The 26,451-nt window shown below is 44.4% G+C and overlaps 1 protein-coding gene across 5 annotated transcripts in view; it reads left to right on the top strand.

Annotated features, from left to right (window-relative positions):
• Nucleotides 1-26,451, top strand: part of PAQR5 (progestin and adipoQ receptor family member 5) — a 278,294-nt gene that overhangs the window by 233,081 nt on the left and 18,762 nt on the right. For 3 of the 5 annotated variants that reach the window (XM_086957946.1, XM_086957948.1, XM_086957947.1), the window contains one exon: nucleotides 15,287-15,331. The exons of the other annotated variants lie outside the window; for them this stretch is intronic. In XM_086957946.1, coding sequence (XP_086814072.1) covers nucleotides 15,287-15,331 — 45 coding nt within the window. The remainder of the gene's footprint in view (nucleotides 1-15,286; nucleotides 15,332-26,451) is intronic. 5 annotated transcript variants of the gene reach the window in all.

Genomic DNA, 26,451 nt, shown 5'->3' with positions numbered 1-26,451 from the left:
GCCTCTCAGACTTCTGAGAAGCACGACCTGTGAATTTAAGTCTGATTGTAAGAATAAAAAGTTGATAAGCGAGTTGTATGAGTGGATGAGGAGACCCACAAATTGTGTATTACTTGTGAGTAGGAAGATTGTGATACAATTCTGGGCCGTTGTATGTTCCACAATGATGAGTGTTGATGCTGGCTATTGATCGAGTCTAGATGGTCATCTTTGCATTCCTAGAGTGGTATAATCATTACAACTTTAGTCAAAATATTTCAAATTGTCTCTTCTTTGTGTTTTCCATATTGGTGTTGAGGAACCCTGTAATGACATCAATGCACAGACGTTTGTCCCCAGCTTCTTCTGTGTTCAAGTATTCTTTGGGACACTCCTTGCAGATTTTTCAATGGATCGTCGCCTGGACAATATTGCCATGGGCTGCCCCTTCGCAATGCAATTTGGTGCATGGCAGCTGTCCTCTCTTACTAGGGAGTGATGTCTAAGCAAGGCCTGCTCGAGTTAGAGCTCTCACTGGCAGCGTTTCTCCATCTGAAGGAACTTTGATACGAGTTTGCGGTTGCTCTAAAAGTCAAAAGTGATTGATGCCTCTCTTCCTTGCAACTCGATCATAACCATCTTTTAAGGTGCGTTCCAAAGATCAGATGGTTCCTAAACTATATAGTGCCCGTGTGTTAACCCAAATCTAAATACTACAAAGTATAATAAGAGCTTCATTGCTTTCGATCAGAAGGAATACACTTTTGAGCATTTTGACATAATTGTAGTGCATTATGTGCAGAGATGTTTTAAAGCAAAGTGGGCTCTGGCCCTGGGCCCCAGATGACCAGGCGGCCCCCTTGTACAGCCATCTGTGTCCTGTAGAGTCTTGCTCTAATGAACTTGAATACTTCTTAAACAGATTGTTAAATACCATTTTACTTACATTTATTTTTAACGTTTTGCAGAGAAAGTTTGTGTTTATTTTTAACGCAAAGTCCATAAAAATAGTTTCTTTTAGATCACAATAGGACCTCATATATGAGAAATGAGAGGGTGTCACAGAGATTATTTGCAGTGATATTAGTGAGCTGCCGCTGTTACAATATTGTAATATAGACATGCTCACTTTGCCACTGGATTCAAGCTAGCCTGGCTGATGAGGGGTGTTAACCGAAAACCGGTCCCAGAATGCTTGATTCCGGTCCAGAGAAGACCTGGCTTGGCAGTTCGGGCTGGACTGTTCCCATGAGGCACAGGGTCAAGAATGATTTGCATATAGCTGGATCTGAACAGGGCCAGCAAAGTGAGCTAAAGAACGATGATGGATTCAACTCCGATCTGTGACTGAGTGTCTGAAAAGTTTCAGAACTCCGTCCATCATCTCCTTGTGTTTGCTTTGTTCACTTTAAGTTGGCAGGGTATGCCCAGACGTGGATCCATTGTTCACTTTGCCACTGGATTCAAACTAGCCTAGCTGACGAGGGGAGTTGCCCCGAAACCGGTCCCAGGATGATTGTTTCCTGTCCAGGGAAGACCTGGCTTGGCAGTCCAGGCTGGAGTGCTCCCATGAGGCACAGGGTCAAGAACGATTTGCATATTGCTGGGTCTGAACTGGGGTGGCAAAGTGAGCTAAAGAACGATGATGGATTCAACCCAGATCTGTGACTGGGGGTGAGTGTCTGAAAAGTTTCAGCGCCCTTGTGTTTGTTACAATATTGAAAACATGTCACTATCCCTGAATGTTAGATGCAAAACTCTTTTAGAATTTGGACGAGTGTCTGTGCACTGTCTGTGACCTGACCATAGAGAGCATGAGAGAGCTGAAATTGAGTCATTAATTCAAAGCTGTTACAAACAGGGGTCCCAAAAATAAGTTTGGCCCACGACCCCTAAAATCCTTAAGATATCCCTGATTACCTGGAATAGGAGTATCTTGTGAGTTTGACGGAGGCATAGTAAAGTTAGACAATCACTACAACTAAATGTTGAGTGTTAATTGTAAGAATGATCATGTTTCAATGCTGGACCGAAAGGAGGCGAAGACTTTGGAAGATTCTGTTTCCAGCCATGGTTGGTTTGGCATCTACATGTAAGCATGCGAGCTCAGTATGATAGCAGTATCGGAAATGGGGCATACTTAGATGCAGAATGAATGAGATGAGAGGAAATCCCCCTACTGATGTGATGTTGGCGATAGACAAAAGAGCTGAACCTATATTTGAAAGTGTGACATAATTCAAAAACAGAGTAGGGTGTGGGGTCAGAGGCACTGGTACTCAGTGTCACACTTTGGGGTAAGGCGTGTGGTAGAGGTCAGGTTGCTTTTTTCCTGTCAGTTTGTTCAGTTGGACACCAAGAGTCGGATTTCTGTTCTGGCAGACGATTTACTTCTCTGCCAGGGGGATCTAGCAAATGACTCCATTGCCCTGACAGAGGGGCCGCCCAACAGATTTATAAATTGCCACCAAGCTGGCGCTCCTTTATAAAGCATTGCAGGAACCATGGTCACAACAGTTCCAGTCAGTGGTTTTCGCTGTTTGGTGCAAGACTGTCATGTTGACAAAGCACTGCATCAAACTGTTTTTTCTTTTTTCTTTTCAAAAAGAAAATTCTGATGCGGGATCTTCTTTTTAAAAATATAAAGATAATAGCCCACTTACCATGGAAGTCAATTCCCATGGCAAGGGGGGCATTATTTCTTTTATAGTGTCCCATACTGTTAGGGTTTGCCAGGCGGTGACTGACAATACAAAAATGGCTATATGGAAACATAGCCGATTCTCTGATGGCCCTTACTACATCTGGCCCTCGAAGTTGGACCGTGGCAGAGACTGAGTAGTCTCAGCTATTGCCACACCTATGGTCCACCAGCTTATAAATCTGGCAAGCAGACCACTGTGTTGACGGGGAGTTCCCTCTCTGCTAACATATAAATCGGGCCCTAAGTCTTGATTTCATCCCACTTCTCCCCTTCACACTCCATGCCTACTAAACCCGCACCTATTATAGGGACATTTTGTATTGAGCATTTATTCAAACCCATCCCTTTTAGTTAACATCTTTGTTCCTCTTGGTGTGTGGATCCTGTATTCGTCAAGATCCTGGTAAATCCTTTTAATTTTAACGCATTTGTCTTGACACATGCCAGGATACCTTCCACCTGTTGTGGATGAAGGGAATCCTGAGTTAGGAGTGTGGTACATTTTGGGATTGTTGTTTTTTAAGACTGCAAGTTTTCTTATGTGAACTAGCTTCTCTTATTACAAAGGTGACCTCTGTTATTTGGCCCCCTCATTGCACTAGCTGTCTCTGTTTCAGTGGAAAGCAGGGGACAGAAACATGCAGGGGGTAAAGTCAGGTTGTAGCAAATTATGTGGAATATTGTCAAGGTTCAGGGTGTTCAGTGTCTGGGTTTGCTGTCCTCCTGTTGGAAGCTTTGCAGGCCAGTTGATTATTAAAACATATATGGTAGCTAATCCAAGCATATATATTCATTAGGTAGTTGTAAACCAGAGAGTCCACTTAGAAATAAATGTACATATGGTTATTTGAGGGATTGAACCCAACAACATAGGCAACAAACGTCATTGGTTTGTTCAATAGTGCTTGTGAAAACATGTCAATATGTGGATTATATATATATATATATATATATATATATATATATATATATTTTAGCAGGGCTCTCCCCACGATGGAGGAGAGAAGAATTGAGTCGCAACCTTCATCCGGTTTGAAGTATGTTAATTTATTCTTTTAAAAGCTGCATTGTTCTTAGCTCAAATGCATTTCGCTCACTCCTGTGAGCTTCGTCAGCGAGAAGAAAAGGAGGCGCCGCAGGTTCAGGACACCACAGCTCACCACAAGACCCTCAGTGTTCTGGTGCTTCCGTTTTTAACCCCTTGTTGGGAACCAGTTTCAGCTGCTGTTTGGATTTGCTGCATGCTGGGTCTTGTAGTTGGCTGTGGCCTTCGGTGCGTGTTTGCCTGTCGATTTTCGCCTCCCATGCCTGCCGGAAAGACCCTTGAAAATGTCCTTTGCAACATCTTCTGGGACCCTGACCATAGTCCAGTCTATGGGGGCACCTCACACCCTTTCGTGTTTTACACGTTCCGCAGGTTGGTCCAATTTCGGGTGTGAATGGCGCTCTGATGGGCGGTGCGTTTCTCTTGGGCCGGACCTTGGCACCATGAATATTTTAGCAGGGCTCTCCCCACGATGGAGGAGAGAAGAATTGAGTCGCAACCTTCATCCGGTTTGAAGTATGTTAATTCATTCTTTTAAAAGCGGCATTGTTCTTAGCTCAAATGCATTTCGCTCACTCCTGTGAGCTTCGTCAGCGAGAAGAAAAGGAGGCGCCGCAGGTTCAGGACACCACAGCTCACCACAAGACCCTCAGTGTTCCGGTGCTTCCGTTTTTAACCCCTTGTTGGGAACCAGTTTCAGCTGCTGTTTGGATTTGCTGCATGCTGGGTCTTGTAGTTGGCTGTTGCCTTCGGTGCGTGTTTGCATGTCGATTTTCGCCTCCCATGCCTGCCGGAAAGACCCTTGAAAATGTCCTTTGCAACATCTTCTGGGACCCGATCTAGATCTAGATCTAGATCTAGATCTATATATATATTATATATATATATATTATATATTATATATATATACCCAAGGTGGAAAATCCGCACACGAAGGGGTTATCACACAAATGCTGCCAGTGGTAGTACACAGCCTGTCATACGCCCTTCTTCCAGCTTGCCAAACGCGTTTCGGGCGTCATCCTGCCCTTAATCACTGGCTGCACCTTGTAAGACAGAAACCAAAGCTAAATTCAATGCATCTGTTTTTATTGGAATACAGGGTCCCGCCCATATGAGCTGTGGCAAAGCATTATGGTTGTTGCAGTTCATGCCAGGGACTCCAGGTGCATAACCTCGGTGGGTGCCTCAATTCTTACGCTGGTTAAAACAAAAACCCCAGTGGGTGAAGAAAGTTGTACACAGAGCCGTAGTAGTCCCAATATGTACCGGCCGCTCGGGCCCCGCTCGTTTCAAACAGCGCTCTACATGAGCGAGCAGTGTAGATCTGCCAGAGCCAGCAGCTGGGCTTTTTCCGCGACCAGGCTGGCCGCTGTATATTTGAAGAAAGGTTTGCCCAAGGTGGAAACGCCGCATACGAAAAAGCCTGAGCTGCTGGTACATATTGGGACTACTACGGCGCTGTGTACAACTTTCTTCACCCACTGGGGTTTTTATTTTAACCAGCATAAGAATTGAGGCACCCACTGCGGTTATGCACCTGGAGTCCGTGATTAATCGACTTCCTTGAAAGAAACCTGAGGTTTGTCTAGTCTAATGGAAGTTTTGACTCGTCCTAAGATAGCACAGAGAGTTAAAATGCCTGCTGCTAAGAACGTGTACCAGGCAGATAACAAAGTGCATATCATGTAAACAGGTCAGTAGGTTACTGCTTCTGTAAGAGAGCTCTTCTTGTAACTTGTCCTTTACAAGTCAAAATCCTACTATAAGAAAGAACATTGCGGTATTAACTATCATCAAAGAGCTGCATGCAAACTGCAAGGTATATGTTGGAGCTATATGTTTTTTTGCCCAGTCTTTCATCCTAATCTTGCCAAAAGGGCTCATTTGGGTAGAAAACAACTCTTATTATTAAAGAGAACCTCTAACAATGTTATGTTCTACATTCTGGATTTGTACATTACCAGAAAAAGAACTCTTAAACTTCATTGCCTACCAGTATCGATTGCATGTCACTCCTACACCTTGTAGTACTGTCTGATGTAACACGTCCTATACACTGATTTGCAAAAATATGTGTGTGTGATGTAAAGTGCTCTGATACCTTACACTGGTATGAGCTGTGCTATAAAACTAAATTTATCTGAGAGACAGTGGTTATGGAGACTTGAGGGGCACTGTTAAAGGGTGCTAGTGAGGGAATCCATGGCAGAGGTGGTCATTGGGTGAGGGGGCGCCTACAGACATTGTCGCATGGGTCGCCACCAGGGTTAAAGCCAGCCCTGCAGGCATACCCTAAATTAACCTGTGCTCACCTTCTCGTAGGTTGGCACAGAGCAGTCCGGCTTCTCTAAAGAGGCAAAGTGTAAAGTATTTGTGCAACACTTCAAACAGTAAATCATTGAAAACACCACTTAAAAGGATTCCACATCAGGTTAGAAAAGTAGTGCTTAATTTAGTAAATATAACAAGATCAAATTGACATAAATCCGATAGGTAGAACTTGAGATATCGAATTTTAAAGTATAAAGGGAAAAATGGCGCCAAGAAGCAAAAAGCACAGGGACAAAACTTCAGGCCAAACGAGATGCAGTGTAGGCCGACTACAGGGACCCAGTTAGGCCCGCCGAGCCAAAGTACCTTATTCCTAGTTGGTGAGCAATGCATGGGTCCGCATCAAGGATGCTTCGCGCAGCAGGGACAATGCCTCTGTTCTGAGATGCGACGTGGCTGCGGTGGGAGGTTCTGATGCTTCGGCATCTCGAAGCCAGTCGATGGAGCTTGCGATGGCCGGTGTCGAGGATGTGAGGCATAGTGGAGACAAAGCATTGGTTCTGATGAGCAATGCAGCTGCAATGTGGAGGTTCGGCGGAGTCATTGAAGCTGCCGTCGAAGGGGGATGCGAGGAGCTTGCACTGGGAAAAGCATTGGTTCTGAAGCAGATGTCTGTCCAAGATGTGGGATGCATCACTGATGCAAGTCTTTGGCGATGAGTCTAATCTACACAACGGCGGCGATGCATCAGCTCTGCTCAAAGATGTGTCGCTCAGCAGAGGATTTTTCGGCTCTGCTGGAGAAAAACCTTAGGCCACTTCCAAAGATCCAGGACTGGTGTGGCATCACTTGGCAGGTTAGACTCACAGATGGCACAGTCTAGGTGCTGACGCAGGTTGGTTGGAAGTCTTTTATGTTCCTGAGACATCAGATCAGGAGACCAGCCAGCTAGCCCGTGAAGTCACTCGGAGTTCGTGATGCAGGTCCAGTCCCCTCACCCAGGCAAGAAGGTAGCGGGTCAACACAGCAAGTCAGGAGTGCAGCAAAAAAAACGAGTGGCAGTCTTTTCAGCAGCGCAGCAGTTTTTTTCCTGGCAGAATCCTCACAAGTCCAGAAATGTACAGAAGTGGTGGTGTCAGGGGTCCAGTACTTATACCCAGTTGGGCCTTTGAAGTGGGGGAGACTTCAAAGAAAGGCCTTTGAAGTACACAGAGGTACTTCCATGGTTCCAGACTCACTACAGGGGGAATGGAGCCCTTTCTGTGGGGACAGCAAACAGCCTATTCAGGTATAAGTGAGGTTGGGCACATCTCTTCCTTCCCATCCTGCCAGGAAGGCCCATAAAGTCCCACCTAAGCACCCAATGTCTGTGGGTGTCTAGGGGGAATGCAGAAAGCCCAGCTGTCACTAACCCCAGACATGTGGTTGGAGACCGGCAGCAGGCACCAAACTGCTAAAGAAAGAATGCCAACGTTCTAAAAGTGGCCTTTTCAGAAGTGTAATTTAAAATCCAACTTAACCATAAGTTAGGATTTTAAATTGGGATTCAAAAGACACCACACTTGGAGTCTTTATCTTTTTTCAGTTGGAAATTACACTTATAAAATGTAATGAGGTAATACTAATGTTCTCTTGTGGGAGAGAGAGACCTTGCAGTAGTGAAAAACGACAATGGGAGTTTTTCATTTCCAGGACATGTAAAACTTAAAAGTACATGTCCTGCCTTTTGAATACATTGCACCCTACCCTATGGGTTGTCTAGGGTTTACCTTAGGGGTGACTTATATGTATGAAAAAGGAAGGGTTGGGCCTGGCAAAAGGTCTATTTTGTCAGGTCGAAATGGCAGTTTAAAATGCACACACAGACTCTGCAATGGCAGGCCTCACATATGGTGCAAGGGCTACTTAAGTTGGTGACAAAAGCAGTGCTGCGGGCCCACTAGCAGCATTTTTTATACAGGCCCTCGGTATAGGGGGTACTACTTTACTAGGGACTTATAAGTAAATCAAATATGCCAATTGGGGATGAACCAATGTTACCATGTTTAGGTGAGAGAGTCCAAACACTGGTTAGCAGTGGTAAAGTTCACAGAGTCCACATACCAGCAAGAACGAAGCCAGACAAGTGGCAGAGGCAGGCAAAAAGTTGAGGCGGGGGGGAGACCACTACAAGGCTGTCCGGTCTTGCAAATATGTATTCTGAACTCCTATATGACCCTCTGACGGGAACTCTTCAGCCCTCAATTGTGGCTCTTTATAAACACTTACTCACACTTTTAACTCACACAGCTACATAGAAATTATTGTTTTCATACTGCACACTATGGTAAACATCAGTCACCCCGCATCCGTCACCCCACATGTTGTCACAACGCTATTGTTACAATGAGCGCATTGTGACAACGCAATACCATTACACTGCAAGTTGTTACAACAACTTGCGGAGGAGGGGAGAAGGTGTTGGATTTAAAATCCAACACCTTCCCTACTGTCTGAACAGGCTGGAGTTGGAATAGTAAATTATACTATTCCAACATCCAGTGCCCCCCTCCGCAAGTCGTTGCAACGACTTGCGAGGTAATGGTTTTGCGTTGTTACAACGCGATCGTTGTAACGACTGTGATCATTGTAACGACTGTGTGGTAACAACATGCAGGGTGAGGGAAAGCGGGAAAAGGAGGCATATTCGCACACTATACATGAGTATTACTTTGCATGAATAAACTATACAAATGTACAATCGTGGAAAATTTAACTATTCCCAGTAAACGCAAGAGCAGGTAAAACCTGAGATGTAAACAGGAATGACATCTCTGTTCTCAGACTGAGATGGGGGTGTCTTTTTTTGCTGCCATAGCTATCGCTAGTAAGGGGGCACAAAGGATATTTACAGGTAGGGCACTGGCCCCGCTAGCCCCCCCCAGACTACCCTCCTCCACCCCACTCCAGTAAAAAAACACTATATTGATGAAGGTCTGCAGCCTTTTCTTGTCGTTAAGAATAGGTAGGGCCTGGCTGATGCTCCAGGGACATGTTTAGAAAGCAAAGGTGTATCTATCTATCTCTGATCTCTGCCTTTGTATACATGTAACAGGCAGCCCATTGGGAGATGGGGAGCCTTTGATAAAGTATGAATTACTGAAAAACAGGCACCATCCTCAGTCACACTGAGACTCCTAGACATTTAAGTGGTTTATTATTTTGTCATTTGGAGACATTCTCCGAATTAAAATCCTACATCTTCAGAGGATGGGTTGAATGTATATAAATCGTTTGCGTGACAGACCCAAACTATCTGCTACCTGAGAAGTCAATGGATATATTCATTACTGAAATTAGCAAATTGGTGGCTCATTGAGAGTTGCCCAATGAAGACTCCACGCTCTTGCCTATCATGTAGTGAGGCATCTCAAGCTCAGTGATGAAATGAATAGGTGAGAAACTAGCACTACTATTTGACTGAGGTAAGTACAAACACCAGGGTGCAAGTTCCAGCATCTCGTACTGAAGCAGATAGAGGCAAAAAACGTGAACAAGTGGTAATATTTATTTTTTGAAATATTTGTGTTTAAATTTAACTTATGTGAAGGTCCTGAAAATCTGGCATGAATGCGGCCATCCAGGACCTATGTTGGATTTTCATTGAATATATGTTAGGCCGGTGACATTGCAAGAAGAGCCTTTGAAGTAATAGAAGTAGGCATGGGCGAATTTTGCGAATCTCGCGTTCTGCGAATTTTGCGGATTTGCGGACTCGCAATCCGCAAAATCCGCAAATTCTCACGAATTTGCAGATTTTTTTTTTTTTTTTTGTGTTCGCGCGGGTTTCTGCCAGTTCGCGAGGGTTTTTGTACAATTTCGCAAACGCGAACTTACCTGTCGGGTCGCAAGTTTTGCGAACTTGTTGTTTCTACGTGTCCAGCCTGTTTGGGACACTCTTCTTCATCACTGCCACCCTCTGTCACCACTGCCACTCTCTGACTACTCATGCCACCCTCTGGCTCACCCATGCCACCCTCTGTTTAATCACAGCACCCTCTGGTTGTCCAGTGTACATTATTGTGGCAAAGCAAAGCACACCTTCCCTGCCTCAAGTGACCTGAATTAATTTGGGGCTGATTAATGTGTCACAGAATATTTTTTTAGATGGCACCTGCTTCCTTAGTGCTTCCTGATTAGTGATCTTTTGCACTTGCTAAGTGCTTTCATTGTTGCAAAATTAGTTACAACACCTGCCCTGCCCCAACTGACAATAATGAATTAGGGGCTGATTAATGTGTCACTGGATTTGAACTTCCAGCCTGGCTCCTGCTTGTCTCCCTTAGCTGTAATTCAGGACCTTTGTGGCATATGTGTAACTATTCTGAGGGTCAGAGCAGGGTCACATAATAGTTGCAAGTAGGCAACTGAACTCTGGAGGGGCCCCTCAGGAAGCACTACAGGAAATGGCTACTAATGATGAGCTTGAACTTTTGAACCTGGTAAGTAGTTTCAGTTTTGCTAAGATCGTATTTCTGCAATTTAGCGCTTATTCGCGGGGCGCGAAGTTGAACTGGGAAGCCGCGAACTCACGCGAACAGTGCGAGCAAGCCATAAAATCCGCTGCTCGCGGATTTGCGGATTTTGCGGGAAATTCGCGGGAAATTCGCGAATCTTGCGGATTGCGAATTTACCGAAAATCCGCAAAATCCGCGAGCGGAACGGATTTTCCGCCCATACTTAAATAGAAGGGAAAAACATAGCACAATTCCTTAAAATGCAGTGGCGTATGTGTGAGCATCAATTGTGCTGTTGATTTGCAAGTAGCGTTGGTGCTGCTGCGTTAACCAGGCATGGTTTTGGTATTCGAAACTTCCTATTTTCATGGCATGAACTTTTACTTCTAGTTTTAGTTGGTTTAGCTGAAATGGATATTCTGAAGTGTAAAGCAATAGGACTGCCTCTTCAGGATCAACCCATTAGTCTTCTCGCCTAGCAGTCATACATTGTTCTATTGGGAAACGCCTATAAATTTAAAAAACATAGACAAGATTAAAAACATCTGCATGTCACTTAAAATTGATGACACTGTTAAACTTGCACTACTGAGTCGCAGAGGAGAGGCCACAGATGTACAGTCAGTGGTAGAAGAAGAGATCTGCAAGTTGCTGGAATACAAACATTATTGAACTGGTGCAGTTTCATTCCCAATGAATGGACACAAGGTGGGAAGGGTGGAATACGCATCTGTATTTTCATGCATCGGGCCAACTCCTAACTTACCTGTTTAGCCCAAGCATCACATCACTGAGATGATCTTGTGTCTCTGGGCACATTCCTATTCAACACATGTAAGTGTTCTGTCCATCTCATCCAGTGCACTAGACCAAAGGATCAGTTGGGCACACACTTCCCAAACCCCAAGTTACCCAAATGCCTCAGCAGACAACCAGAGCGCCCCCCACAACACATTCCCATAACAACGACCTCATATCACCCCAACCACACATAACGAGTATTTTCAATCACCCATGACATATCAGATATCCTCGGTCAAACCTTGATCCACCACCAAGACAATCACAACACATTATTCAGAGGGTCCTCTGTGCTAAAAGTTTTTCCAATGTGTGGGTGTGTGCTTTACAATTACTAATAAGATAATAAAGCACCAAGCTCACACCAGAGGTGACCGGTTGCCTTCCTGGCATAGTCCCATAATGTTTAAGCCACACATCCAGTAAGCGGGCGTGTATGAACATTTATTTGCCCAAGTCAGTCTTTCACTCACACTTCTTCCTTTCCCTTCTACCTTCATCTCCACTGCCACTTCCACTGTAAGACCAGATAAGAGCTTCTGATGCAAACCTTCTCCATTCCACCATCCCTGACATCTCCCACTCATCACACATTTAGCACCATCACACTCCAGTCCAAGACCCCTAACCTGGAAACCAAACCCCCTCCCCTCTTAAGACGAGGAAAATTGTAACCATAAAAAAACACATTACATTTGTGGGTCTCAAACACTCTAGGATCTATGACAGTTTCCTCTTTCTATTATTTCAGTCTGGTGTGGTTCAGCAGACTCCATCTTTAGCCGTTTCATGCACCATCGGCACTCAAAATATCATGATGCCGTGCAGATTCAAGGAATGGCCAGATCCAGTGCAAATAATATTTTTCGTAAAGTGTACCTCATGTACAGGTCTACTGAGCTTAGAGGAATCATTAATCCAGTTCAGGCTTCTCCAACGATTAGCTCGTGGGCTACTGAGAGCTCCCCAGCTACCTGAAAGTATCTCTCCTGTGTGCAGCCCAGTCTACAAAATTAAATGTTTATGCTTGATTGAATTAATATGTGCATATCAAAAATGAAAAGCACGTTTTTGAGGTGAAAATGTGTCTTTTTAGAAGTAATAACCTGATGTCTAGAGAAAAATGGTTGAATTTCCAAAATATATATAAAGCTGGATAATTGAGTGCTATGTCATGGAGTATAGGGAAGACTTATTACTTTTAACATTACCTTTGCGCCAGGGCTACTGCAGCTATAGCTGGCATGTATTTCCATGGAGAGGCAATCAACATTGACAAAGTATTTTCTATATTAATGCTGGCAATAGTGCCTGTTCATCTGATTAAATCACTAATGATAGACTTGTATATGGCGGGCACTAATATAATCTTGTCAGTTACGGTCACTATTACAGCGCTAATAATGTTAGTAGCTTGCGATGATTCCCACTTAGCAAAAGCAGTTTCTATTTCGAAAAAAGGTTGGAGACCCCTGATTCAGTTGCAACCTGTTTTCCGCCTTCACCTTTAGCAATCTCACAGCTTTCCTCTTATAAACTGTTTCCTTCCCAAGTAGCCCAAGACAAAGCGCTCTTCGGCTTCCTCCCTTCTGTACTCCTTGGTGGAATGCTGTGTCCACCTGTACACATGAACTGCCTTTGACTACTTGTCCTGAGTTATTTCTACTTGTCCTCCTTTTGCACGCTTAGAGCTTTTTTGACATGCTCAACAATACTATTAATTTTGTGTTGATATGGAAAAGATCTCCTGTGCTCATTCTGTTACTCGACACACAGCCCTCTTTGATTTATTTTTGGGAGAATTTTATGTAGTCTAACACTTCTCCTTGCGTATATTTCCTAGCACTTAACAAAATAAAATATGGACTGCCAATGAGTGGAGGTTGGAGTCCAAACAGCCAGGGTCTAGTTTGGTCAGGCAGAATGAGCGTGGATAGACCCAATGGGCAGTCGCTGAATTGAATGCTCCCATTTTCTGGGAGCCAATTGGGTGCTTTTAAGGTAGGTTCGATGTAATCATGCTTCCACAGGTTGAGACAAGTTCTGGCTGCTTGGTTCTAAAGTCTTTGGGTTATGGCGATGAGTTAAGCGGCAAGTTAGAGCGATGATATTACAGTAGCTGTGGTGTGCCAGGATAAGTGCTCTTGTTAATTTGACTATGTGGTCTTTGCAGAGGAGAGAGATATGCATGTTCACACTGCGTGCCACTGTGTTGAGTTGAGGAGCAAAGGTGAAATCTACATCAAAGACCCTCCCTAGGTTCCCTCCGTTTGGGGAGTCAGAGTCGAGTCTTAAGACCAGAGGTCCAGGCGAAGGGTAGGAAGTTGGGCTTGGAGTCTCCGATTACCAGAATCTGTGTCTCGCCAGTGACACACTGGGAGCTCTCCTTGGTCCACTGGAACAGGTGCTCCAGGCATGATATCTGGAAGATCACTTGGAAGTGGTAGAGGAGGAGTACCAGAAGGTATATGTGGATAAGAAGAGCTATGAGGAATGATGTTTGATGAATGCCACAAGCTATGGCACATGTGAATAATCCTGCATTTTTGGCTGGGGTTTGTGAGAATGTGATGGGACCCATTGTAGTGCTGGATCGAGCCTTTCCAGCAGACTCCTGTTTTTTTCCCCAAACCCCACCTCCCTTTTAAAAAAAAAAAAAAAATTGGGTGCAGATCCCTTACCATTTCACTTTCTCCCAGTCACGCCTCCCCCATCTGGTATACCCACAACCTTTCCCATGTTTGCCTCTTTGTCATGTTGTCTTTTCAAATAAACATTTACCTTTTCATAGACTCATCATACTTTCATGGAAAGTGTATCTACTCGTTTTAACTTTTCTCTAAAATGAAATTTAGGCAGTCTGTTTTTGTCAAAGTGACTATGCTAATTTTTAGAAATTCGTCAAAGTGATGGATTACTGTATATTTACTCCAATTTCATTCAAACCTTTCACTCCATCCTCAGTCAGAGTGGGAATTTCACGGAGGACACTTTGCTGACTCGACTATTAGTACTGTAAAAACGTATTTTGCAGCTAGCCTACATTCATTTATTGATATACAAAAGGCATTATCTTGGACATATAAGGACCGATTTACAAAAGCAGCTATGAGAAAGGGAAGTAGTGCCACAGGAGTTTTTACTGTTACATGCCTCTGTCAATCAGCCACAACATTTCCAGGTTCATGTTAGAAGTGCTGAGAGGTCCAAGTACTTTCCATTTGGACTAATGGTACGTGAATATTCCTAACATTTTCCCATTTTGTTTCCATTTTATATTATATGGGGCTAGTTTACAAAGACATGTAGGAGTACATACAAAGAACTATTTATGTACTCGTTAATGCCTTCTTGAATGGACCGCATTCTCTATTGACATATATGTTCAATCTAGGCCTTTGGGTACAAACTAGCCTTTTTACTTAAGTATCAATCCACCCTTGGGTATCTGCTCCTTTATAGAATCAACTTAAGTGCCTGAAATGGAAGACTGAAAATTACCCTGTTTTGCCTTTCAAAATGTTCGCATCTTCCCATTCTTAAAATCTAGACGGTATAAAGTGACACTAAAGGATTCATCGTCTGACCCTACAGTTGTGGAGGGAGACAGTTGTCATGCATTGTGTATTTCTATATTTTCATATATGTATCTGCTTGTCTGCTTATTATTCTCTTAGTAAAGTTGACATGCATAGGCCACGCCTTTCACTGCATAACACATTAGCAATACCTTTTATAAAGAGCCCTTGGCCTAGCATCTTACCTTGCGCCTTCTTTAGACACCCCCACTGTTTTTGCCCTTCTTCTAAAAACACTGGTTCCCCCATCAGCCTGTCGTGGTTTTGATTCTTTCCATGGCCTCTGGTCCAACGTGTATGATTGCTCGTTTACCACTCCCCCAAACTTGTTCTACATTGTACTCTATGAAGCAGACACTCCCCTGGTCTCTCCTGTACTAACTTTTCTCTACTCCACTGACCCATACAGGCTCGGCCTCCCGTTCCTGCACTATAATCAGGACACCATAGACAGGTAAACGGGGGTCTTGTGAGGGAGGTTTGCTTTTGCTGTATTAATTTAATTTCAATTCAGAAATAACTTTCTTGGATTAAAAAAAACAAATTCCAACACATCGTTTATTTACATGATTGAATCCATAATTTTCAAATGTACATTAAAATCCGATTTATTATATAACAATTAGCTCAATCTGTTTAATACAATAATGTGAAATCTGAAGATGTTGACATGAACAAATCTTGCTTTGGACATTTGAACAGCTTGAAATCGTTAAATTATTTTTCATATGTAATAAAATATGATTGACATACCATCTTTACCATACTGTTGTGGCATCCTCTTGTGTGGGTACAAAGATTGTTGTGTTAACTAAAGCAGATGCACTTGAGGTACACGTCTTGGCGTGAAGTGGACCTCTCCCATATAGGGATTCACGACTGGACAGTGTACCTAAAAGGATGGGAGGAGTGGGGCCGAATCAGTCTGACAGTTGAGGTAGGGGTTAGCACTTCAGGATAGTGCTCGGCTGGTGCTGCTGCAGAGCAATTCTATGGAAGAATGCTTGCAATAAGTGTAACCACTGGCAATCGCACGGGGTAGCATTCCAACCCATCGTTCTTTTGCCCACCATGCCACCTCAGTTTGGACCCAGCCACAAGCAAGATTATTCTCGACCGTAGTCTAATAGGAGCAGTCCAGCTCGAATACCAGGCAAAGTCCATCCTCAACCGGAGCGCAAGACACCCAATACCCGTCTGACCCATAGAATGTATAACGTGCAAGACCAATAGCATAGCTAGGAACTGATTGTCTTTGAACTTATTTTTTTTTTTTTTTTATTTACTTGAGTTTTATATAGCGTTGACTAGACCCGGAGGTATCAGAGCGCTTTACATGAGGAGAGCTACATAGGTTTCAAATTACACATTGTTACAGAAAGGTACAACAGTTACAAGTTACATTCTTAGGTTAATGGCGTGTAGAGGGGTAGTGTAAAAGGGAGAGGGGAGAGAGAATTAAGCGGAGCCTAGGCATAAAGATAGACAAAGCAGGCAGCCTTCAGAGGGTGCAAAACTTTAGTTTTCACTTGAAGAGAAAGCTGTGTCTCACTTCAGACATAGGTTTCGAGAGCTTATCAGCATTAAGTTTAACATAACCTACTAAGCCGTAAAAGACTTTTTTTGGCACCCAGATGTCTAGAGAGAAGTGTATCATCTTATTTTCCTCCCGTTCTTCCTTGTAAGAATGAAGAGCAGATGGTGGCCCCAAAATATAAACTTTTTCAGGTTTGAGAGAGTGTTTAGTGTCCCAGTGGCAAGAACTTAGAACATTTTCCTGGTGAGCCATGATGCTTTATTGCTTCTTGATTTCACTTGTAAATGACTACAAGCACAGCGGTTCTTTAATTGCAGACTGACCGGCTCTAGCGCCTAGACACCCTGACTTAAAACGCATAATACAGCAAGCCTCATTCTCATCACCCTACACAACTTCTTCAATTGTACAAGACCTTCTAATATTTATCAGTGATGCGCGATGTTTACTCGCTCGCTGTGTACCTGGATTCTGCCAATGCATTTCTGTATGCTCCATGTGCTTTAAGAGCATTTGGAAGTAGCCCTAAGGCAGCATGTCAGTTCTCCATAAAGCACAAAACCAACAATTTATATCAGCATCTCACAGAAGCAAAAATGCACACCCAACCGGTTACCTTATCCTAAAGGTGCAAATTGATATCCCATACTGTGCTCCTTACAGAGGTATAAAGCGCATGGGGTGAAACCTTCTGTACAGTTGCTGATGGGTGGATGTGTTTAGAGTGGGGAGTATTCTTCGTATTTCAGCACTTGCCTTTGACTCATTTATTAAGCCAGTAAGGTTCGGAACTCACATTGAATTGGTAAGTGAGGCAGAAAAGAGTCTGGGCTTAAGTCGTTAATTTCAGTGCATTTTAGCCCGTTATCTGAATTCAAACATGGCCGCTTTCATTTATAAAGCGGTACAAAAGGGGGTGGTTTGTTCGCCATAAGTTGGCAGGGTATACCTTGCTCACTTTGCCGCTGGATTCAAGCAAACCGGGCTGAAGACGGCTGAAATGCCAGAAACCGGTCCTCGGAAGCTTATTTCCGGTCCAGGGAAGGCATGGCTTGGCAGTTCGGGCTGGACTGTTCCCATGAGGCACTGGGTCAGACTGATTTGCATATGGCCATGTCTGAACTGGGGTGGCAGAGTGGGCTAAAGAACGGTGATGGATTAAACCCAGATCTGTTGACTGGGTGTGAGTGTTTGATTGGTTCAGATGCTCCGTCCATCACCACCCCCTTTTGTACCGCTTTGTTTGCCATAAGTTGGCAGGGTGTGCTCAGACGTGACTCCCTTGCTCACTTTGTCACTGGATTCAAGCAAGCTGGGCTGAAGACGGCTGAAATGCCAGAAACCGGTCCTTGGAAGCTTGTGTCCGGTCCAGGAAAGGCATGGCTTGGCAGTTCGGGATGGACTGTTCCCATGAGGCACAGGGTCAGACTGATTTGCATATGGCCATGTCTGAACTGGGGTGGCATGGTGGGCTAAAGAACGGTGATGGATTAAACCCAGATCTGTTGACTGGGTGTGAGTGTTTTATTGGTTCAGATGCTCAGTCCATCACCACCCCCTCTTGTACCTCTTTCATTTATAAGCCTGTGCAGAATTTCAATGACCCCAGAGTAATTTCAGTAATTCTGCATTACTCTTTGATGCAGAATTGCAGATAATAGCGACTACGCCCTCTCACATATTGGCGAGGGGAAAAAACCAGCTGCATGAGCAAATATAGTGAGTGTGAACGTATACTCATGCTGCTGTTTGTTCTGTTGCATCTAACACTATTTTCTTAGCACAAAATACATCCTCACATCTATTTTGAACACACTGGTGCATTTCGTGCTAACCAATTGAGCTTAATGTTTGGAATAAGATTAGGTAAATGCAAGGGCATCTCTAAAGTGAGGGTAGAGAAGCATCACCCCACTGCAGGGCGACGACAAACCCATTGCACCCACTGCTCATATACTCAGCCACCAAAGACATTCCCATCCCCCATCGAGCCCCCAATTAGCATGGCCTTGCTGAACTGCAGGTCCCTGCCTAAACACTCCTCGGAAATCTCCATGATTCTTCAAGACACAGAACCAGATGTTCTGTTTCTGACATGGTTATCCCCAAGCTCTGAGTGGATGTTGTTCAAGCCCTCCCCCAGGATACCTCATCCACCACCTCGACAGAGTATGTGGTAAAGGTGGTGGTATTGCAATTATCTATAAAAGCCACCTCTCCTGCCGCATACTAGATAGCCGGATCCTTGACTGTGAGAACGCCTACTTTATTATTCAACTCTCCCCTTCAAAATCATTTTCGGGCATTCTCCTGTACTGCCCACCGGGAGCACAGGGACAATTCTTTAGCTCACTGATGGAAGCCATCGTCTCACGGGCCTGCTCCTCTTCCAACATTTCTGTACTGGGAGACCAAAACCTTTATTTTGGATGACCCATTTGTCAAAGTGGTTGGTGACCTAACACTTGACTTGGCTACCTATCATCTTCACCTAAAAAGCCTTCAAGCCACACACGCAAAAGGCCATCTACTAGACCCTATCTTCTCAAACATCACTGAATTAGAAACTAGTGAGCCCCTACCCATCCCATTGTCAGCCAACCTCCGAGTACCATTCACCTGGCAAATCATTATTGAGCCCCCCCACGGGCCATCTCCTCGCTTCCCAGAACGTACTTGGTCAAAATGATTGGATGACGCTGATTGGAGGCCCGAACTCTAAGTCACCATCCCCACATTCGAACCAGACCCATTGTTAGCAGACAAGCAATTTTCAACTTGGATAGAAAACTCATTGGATCAAGTACTGCCAAGAAAAATCTTACCAAAAAAAATGGAACCTTCAAATCCCCTTGGTTCACCCCAGAACTCCGTGACATGAAAAAACAATGCAAAAAACTAGAACGTAAATGGAGGAAGGACTGGGCCAATAATAAAAAGTAGAATACAGAGCAGCCATCAGGTCCTACAAAACTACCCTTAAAACAACCCAGGCGGCTTTCTACGAAGAAAAAATTCAAGCCTCCGCCAACTCCTCTAGGGAAACACTCCGTATTGTTAAAAAACGTCTAAAAGTCAGAGACCCACCCCCCGTCACCGACCCCTCTGGCCGCAGATGCAACGAACTGGCAGAATTTTTCACCACCAAAATTCTAAATATCCTAAAAACCCTCCCAGTTACCGACTACCTACCAGAACACCACCCCCCAGTTCAGGCAAATGATGCCCCCCAGCTAGACTCTTTCTCCCCCCTCACAGTGGAGATGCTCCCCCTCATCTTAAAATCAATTAAAAGTGGCCCCCCCTCTACCCCGCACCTTTTAACATCCTGAAACTAATGACACCCAACATCACCTTCCTCATCACCATCTTAATTAACGCCTCCCTAGAACAGGGTACTGTTCCCCACAACTGGAAAAGAGCCACAGTAAGAGCACTGCTAAAGAAACCCCATCTGGATCCCCTAGAGTTCGGCAACTACTGGCCCATCTCCTTACTACCTGGAATCAGCAAGGTGGCAGAGAAATTCGTTAACCAACAGCTCTCCGCCTTCCTTGAATCTAATGGACTCCTACACCGCTCGCAGACAGGCTTTCGGCCATGCCAGGGCTTGGACACCGCCCTGATGGCAGTTGTAGAAGAGGCGAGAATGATCCTGGACTCAGGTGGATTTGCAGCAGTGATCCTCCTGGACTTAAGCTCAGCTTTTGATACGGTAGATCCCCGTATCCTTGTCCACCGTCTATGCAGAATAGGAGTTACAGGGTCGGCCCTATCCTGGCTCAAATCATTTTTAGAAAATAGAACCTTTCAGGTCTCCGAAGGCAACATTCGATCCAGAGCTATTCCACTCCAATGTGGGGTTCCCCAGGGCTCAAGGTTAAGCACTACACTTTTCAATGTGTATATGTCCCAGCTGGAGGAAATTGTAGCCCCTTTTGGCATCAATCTGGTCATGTACGCAGACGACACCCAAATCGTTGTCTCCCTAAACCGGCCGAACCACACCCCTTAAAATCTATGCTCCTGTCTCAAAGAAATCTCCAGTTGGATGAGCAAATCCCTCCTCAAATTAAATGGAGACAAATCAGAGATCCTAGTGCTAGGCAATCAAGCTAAATTCGCCCCCAAACCCATGTGGCCAACTTGCATGGGGCCAGCTCCCTCCCCAAAAAAAGAAATAAAAAGCCTGGGTGTCTGGCTCGATCAGGACCTCACTTTCCAAACCGAAGCTAGGAAAACCGTGGGAATCTGCTTTGGTCTCCTACGCACCACGCGAAAAATCCTCCCCCTTTAACCCCCCATTCCAGAAAACTCGATGCTATGCCAAACCTGCCCTTAGCTCCTTACATGGCTCCCAATCCAAGAGAGAATTAATTTCAGATCCCTCTGCATAACACATAAAATTCTCCAGGATAAGGGCCCTCCAATCCTGAGAGCCCTGATCAAACCATACATAGCCAACAGTAAGCTATGATCGACCACCTCTTCCTGGCAAACATCCCCAGAATCAAGAAGGCGCGGTCATGAGGACGCCTCTTTTCTTACAATGCCTCCAAGCTCTGGAACTCCCTCCCCCTCAACATTTGCAGGGAAACCAACCTAATACAATTCTGCAAGCTCTTGAAAACCTGGTTCTCCAAGGGGCTGTGCAACACTGCCCAATGGAGAACATGCCTAGTGCGCATGACAGTTTGGCCGACCCTTGGGGGCTGATGTAAGCATCATGGCCCCAAAGGGATGGAGTGCAAACCAATAATGCTCCCTCTGCTGTGAGCCAGCCCCACCCCACCCGACCAGGCTGAAGTCATAAAGAAAAATAAAATGATAATAATTTCTTGTTATTATCATTTTATTTTTATTTTCCACTGCCCAACGAGCAGTGGGGCGACGCTCCTCTGTCTTATCGGAGGAGCAGCCACTGGCTGAAAAAAGACTTGTTTTCACCAATGAAGCACATATACAGATTACTTTATTAGCATCTGTGATTCACAACGCAACAAAGTATTATTATAGATGGGAATAGGACTCACTGAAAACCATGCAGGATCACATTCAGAGGACTTTTCACACCAATCTAAAAATACACAGTGATAATTAGAGGCAATAAAGTAAGTGTGCAGAGATATTACAAACAACAAGTAGAAGAACCACTCAATATGCTCCTTTTAACAGCAACACTTAGAGTGCAAGTCTCGACAAAGTGGTGGTGGGGGTTGGTTCATCAAAGGTTTTTATAGTACTTGCTACCATAATTTAGCCTGGGTCTAATTATTCCTAATGTTTACAGATAAGATACCTCAGGACTAAGGAGGTTGTGAGGCTTAAAATATAGTTTAATTCTAATTCAATAATCAAGTAACTTACTTATCACACTTGACTCGCTAAAATTAGCAATAGCAAGCAGAGAATGCGTACCTGAGAGTACAGTAGATGGATAGCGACTAATCAAATCAAATTGTCTTTATTCGGATTTCCGTAATTATTAAAACAAATCCATAAAAGTACATAGAATACATTACTAAAATACAGCATTACACAGTATTGTCAAATATGTGCCTCTTCTAGAGACGAGGGGCATAATTTAGAGCACAGTATAGAATGAAACCCTCAAAATAACTCCACGACTCGTATTCCATACCATGTAAATGCTTTGCTGTACATGGGGTGAGGGGAAGGGATGAATGCCCTGTGGTTATAAGTACACCCGCCGTGCATTCATACCTCCCTGACTGCCCTCCACCCCCGCTGGCATCACTACAACTCTTAACTACACCACAGACCATGCTGTTTCACCCCATAGGAAATGTTTTAGAGTACTATGATATACAGCGTCACTAAAAACCCTAGGCAATGTCATTAGGACTAAAAGGCAAGACCTATTGGATTTGCCAATGCTTGTCTTTGAGTTGCTGCTAGCCAGTCAGATTGCTTGATACCATGGGACCAGTCCCAGTTCTCTGGTACCAAAAAGGATGAGGGGATAAAAAAACTCCCACCCCTAATCAGAGGGCCCTACTGTTGAGATTTACAGCACCATGGAACACCCGCTGGACCAATCGTCCAGATTTACTTACATTTTCAACCCCTTCATGATCACTCTAAGCACCTCTGTAAATGCATATTTCTAAAACAGCTGAATGGATTTACACCAAATAACAAAAAGTATGTTTCTGAAGAAAGTTCAAACTTTCAGCTAAATTTGGTGTAATTCTGTTCAGCTGTTTTTTCTGCACCAGAGAGCAAACATTTCTATAGGAATTAACATGGGAAATCAACGTTTTGGGGCAGCTCGTTTTTCTTGGCTCCTGCTTGACAGATCACCCCAAACCATTCCAGGAGGAGCTGAGGTGGATTAACTTCATTAAAGTTTCATGCACATTCGTCAAACAGCACCGAAGTTATTAGCAACACAAAATATGCTCTTCCTATGTAAACTCTAACATAACTATAATATATATATATATACAAATGCTTCTCGTCCTAGTTGTGTGATGCTCTTTGAGGAGCCACTGGTACATTTTTCTACAAGAACTTTTACTGTTTGACCAGTTACTTTATTATATCTCAAGTTCCTCTGGTGCAACATAAATCTGAAGTTTATTTAAATTTTAGTTTATGAACAAAAAGATACTGTTCAGTCAAAATAATCAACAGGTTCTATTTACCTTGATGTATATATGTACATCTCCATTTACAAGTGCTTGGCAGTGGGCATGTTAATGTGCACATGAACATCTGCTGGGGTGTGTATGTAGGATGTATTTATTGTAGTTTAACTTTTTAATACATTTCGTCCCTCAGACAAGGCTCTAATGTGCTTCTGGATGGCTGATTATGCACTACTCCGTTTGTTATGCATAGTTGGTACAGTGTGAGTTTATAGTTTATAGTGTAGCCTGATGTTGACTGTGAGGTTCAGGCTAGGCCAAGTAATCTGAGTAATTTCTGTAATTTCGTGTTACTCTTCTGAAGAAAAATAAAAAAAAATATGCAACTATGCCCATTCGCATAATAAACAGTATTTTGGCACAAAATTCCTATCACTGGAGCACAGAAACATCAAACATAGTGAGCCAAGTGGCTTCCGGCAGCGTCTGTTCGTATAGGTTGTATTTAGCACTGTTTTCTTGGCACAAAATGCATCCTCTGGTCCATTTTGGATGTAAGGATACATTTTGTGCTAAGAAAAATAGAGCAAAGTGCTGAGTTATCCTCCTTGCACAATCTTGCATAATCTTGCTGTAATTTCGCATATAGCAAATTAGGCCCAGCTCTAGTTTCGACATGTACTCCAGTCATGTTACAGCAGACTTGTATCAAAGCTTATTCGTGCATGAGAGGCGGATGGTGTTTGGAGAGATAAATGGGAGGTTGTGGATACTAGTGTTCCATACAGCCCAACAGTGCATCAAAGGAATCTTTGGAGTTCGAGATGGTTTTGACTATCCTTACTTTTACCGGGCAGAATTCTGGACCATGGATAGGAAGAAAAATCTCCCTCAAACATGGGATTTTCTTAACCACAGGTTGTTCATAAATGTGGTAACCTTATATTAGAGAGTCCTCACATCGTTGTTGGTTTGGACTGTGGCTCGAAGTAAGATCAGCCTTGGGGCCAGAGGACATCAGAAAAAAAGGTGGTGGTGTTGGCGGTGGTGGAGTTCGATTTTGATTTGAGTCGGGCCTATGAGTAGATTATTTGTGGTTCTCTACTTGCTTGTAATAGTCTTTTTTAAACATTACCAGACCTGCTGTTAGGAATATGAATGAGAGAGGCTAGAATCTGGCTAAAAGCATTTAGTTTCCGTTTGGGTGAATTTGCTGTCCATTGTCCGACGCGTTGAAACATGACTGCATTCATCAGATTTGGTAATGCTGTAGCCAAGGCATCCGGGGGTGGCTTAGCTGGACTTTATTGGTTGGCTATGGCGAATTCTGTAAAGATTGTTCCATTGAATGAATGGTGTCTCGAATGCTGTTGGTGGAAATGTGCTGCTGTTAGAATGATTACATCAAACCCAAGGAATATTTGAGCTGTGTTGGGCTCCTGTGCTTTCTGTCTTACTAATTTGTCCTGTTTGAAGTAGCGTGCTGTCAGGCCACCATGATAGCCACTCAGGCAGCATCTCTATGTTATGTTAGATGCGATGAAGTGTTTTGTTGGATGCCAAGCCATCCTATGGGTTCAAGGCAATGAAGACTATATAGGGAAATAAAACCACAAAAAACAGTCCTCTTGCTGTGAAGAAAACTCCTTGGAACTTATCCAAATTGCAGATCCACAGAAAGAGGACAGTACTGTGTTCTGAAAAGGCAATTCAAAACAATTGAAAAACAATTGAAAGAATCCTCACACACCCATCCAGGTGTCATGCTTCACCCTCGGGTTCTCCTCATTCACCACAAATTCTTCTGATGGTGGCCGGGCTTCCTATATGAATAGGGAGCTCTGAATGGAAGGGGAAGGAATTCTTCACCGAAAGTTACAAATCACCAAATTGTCTTGATTACTTTTACTAAAGAGAGCACCTAGGGGATGATTAAAATTGCGGTAGATGAGGAGGAGCTACGCGAGCATCCTGCATGAGCACAGGGCTCCCGGGACCCTCGCCGCTCTTTGCAAAATATCCTGACGCAATCCTGATTTTTCAGATGGGTTACTGAAGATGAACCTCAGCTGATGCTTTTGCTCTTTGAAGAATTTGATTTGGACTCTGGGAACCGAAGTTACGTTGGTCCGAACTTTTGAGGCCCACCTTGCGGTAAGCCGGGGGCTTGGCAAGCTGGCATGCCGGGACGAAGTTGAACAACAACGGCTGAGGGGTCTTCCCCCAGTAGCCCTGATCAACTTTCGGTTTCGCTTTTGGGTCCTGGCACCGTCAGATCGCAGGACTGTTCCGTTCTGTCGGAGGCCTGGCTCTGTCTCATCATCGTGTGCCTTCGACTCTTAACGCTTCTGTATCGAACTGCGTTGTCACCTCAGCCACACGAGCCTACTCTTGTAGACTTTTGGTGACTTGCCTACGAGCTGCCATTTTCACCAGGTCTCACGGGCCCCTCCGAAGCGTATCTTCCAGTATGGCTGCTAGGGCCGACAACGAGAAACGGAAAACCAAGGCGCCTATTCGCGGGGGACCGGTTCAAACTAATATCCTGGATCGTTATACCCAATCTAAAGGATCCCCCGGTGGCGCCACCCGCACTCCGGAGGACGCCAAGCAAGACCCAGCTGCGCTGACCGAACTGTCTCTCCAAGACGTCATGAGCGCCATTGCCAATATGAAGGCTACCATCGGCCAGAAATATGAGGCTCTGGCTCATAAAATCGACACAGTTGCCATCGATGTCACCTTGATCAGAGCCTACTTGTCTAAAACTAATGAGAAAGTGAAATCGCTGGATTTGAAGACTTCTAGCCTTACGGACGATGTCGGAACTACAAACGGAAATCGGCAACCTTAAATCATCCAACGACCTCATGTCTCATCGACTGGAGGATTTTGAAAATAGGGCAAGACGCAACAACATCCGCGTCATTGGTGTCCCTGAAAACCCCGAAAATCCTTCAACTGACCTCCTGGTGGAAGACCTCGTTCTGAACCACCTTGCCCCTACAGGACTGAGCAAATTCTTTGCCGTGGAACGTGCCCACCGTGTGCCCGGTGGAAAGCCGAGGCCGGGCGCCCCTCCGAGCCCTATCATTGCCAAGCTCTTTCATTTCAGAGACCGGGATGCTATCCTGCAGGCCTCGAGGGTGAGCGGCCCGGTAAAATTCGAAAACACTACAGTCAGCTTTTACCCGGACTTCACTCAGCTTGTTCAGAAGCAAAGGATGGGCTTTCAGGGTGTGAAGCGAAGACTCCGAGACTTGGGCCTGAAATATGCTATGTTGTTTCCTACCAGACTTCGTGTTGAGTACGAGGACCGGACGTTTTTCTTCGACCGGCCAGAGAATGTGAGTGACTGGCTGGATTCTCTGCCTGCCCGGAATGATCGAACTGAGCACCCTGGTGGCGCCGAGGGTGGTGAGCCAG

This window comes from Lissotriton vulgaris, chromosome 2_1 (assembly GCF_964263255.1).
Source record: "Lissotriton vulgaris chromosome 2_1, aLisVul1.2, whole genome shotgun sequence".
NCBI lineage: Eukaryota > Metazoa > Chordata > Amphibia > Caudata > Salamandridae > Lissotriton > Lissotriton vulgaris.
Note: the sequence above shows the minus strand (reverse complement) of the source record. Positions and strands in the feature narration are given on the sequence as shown.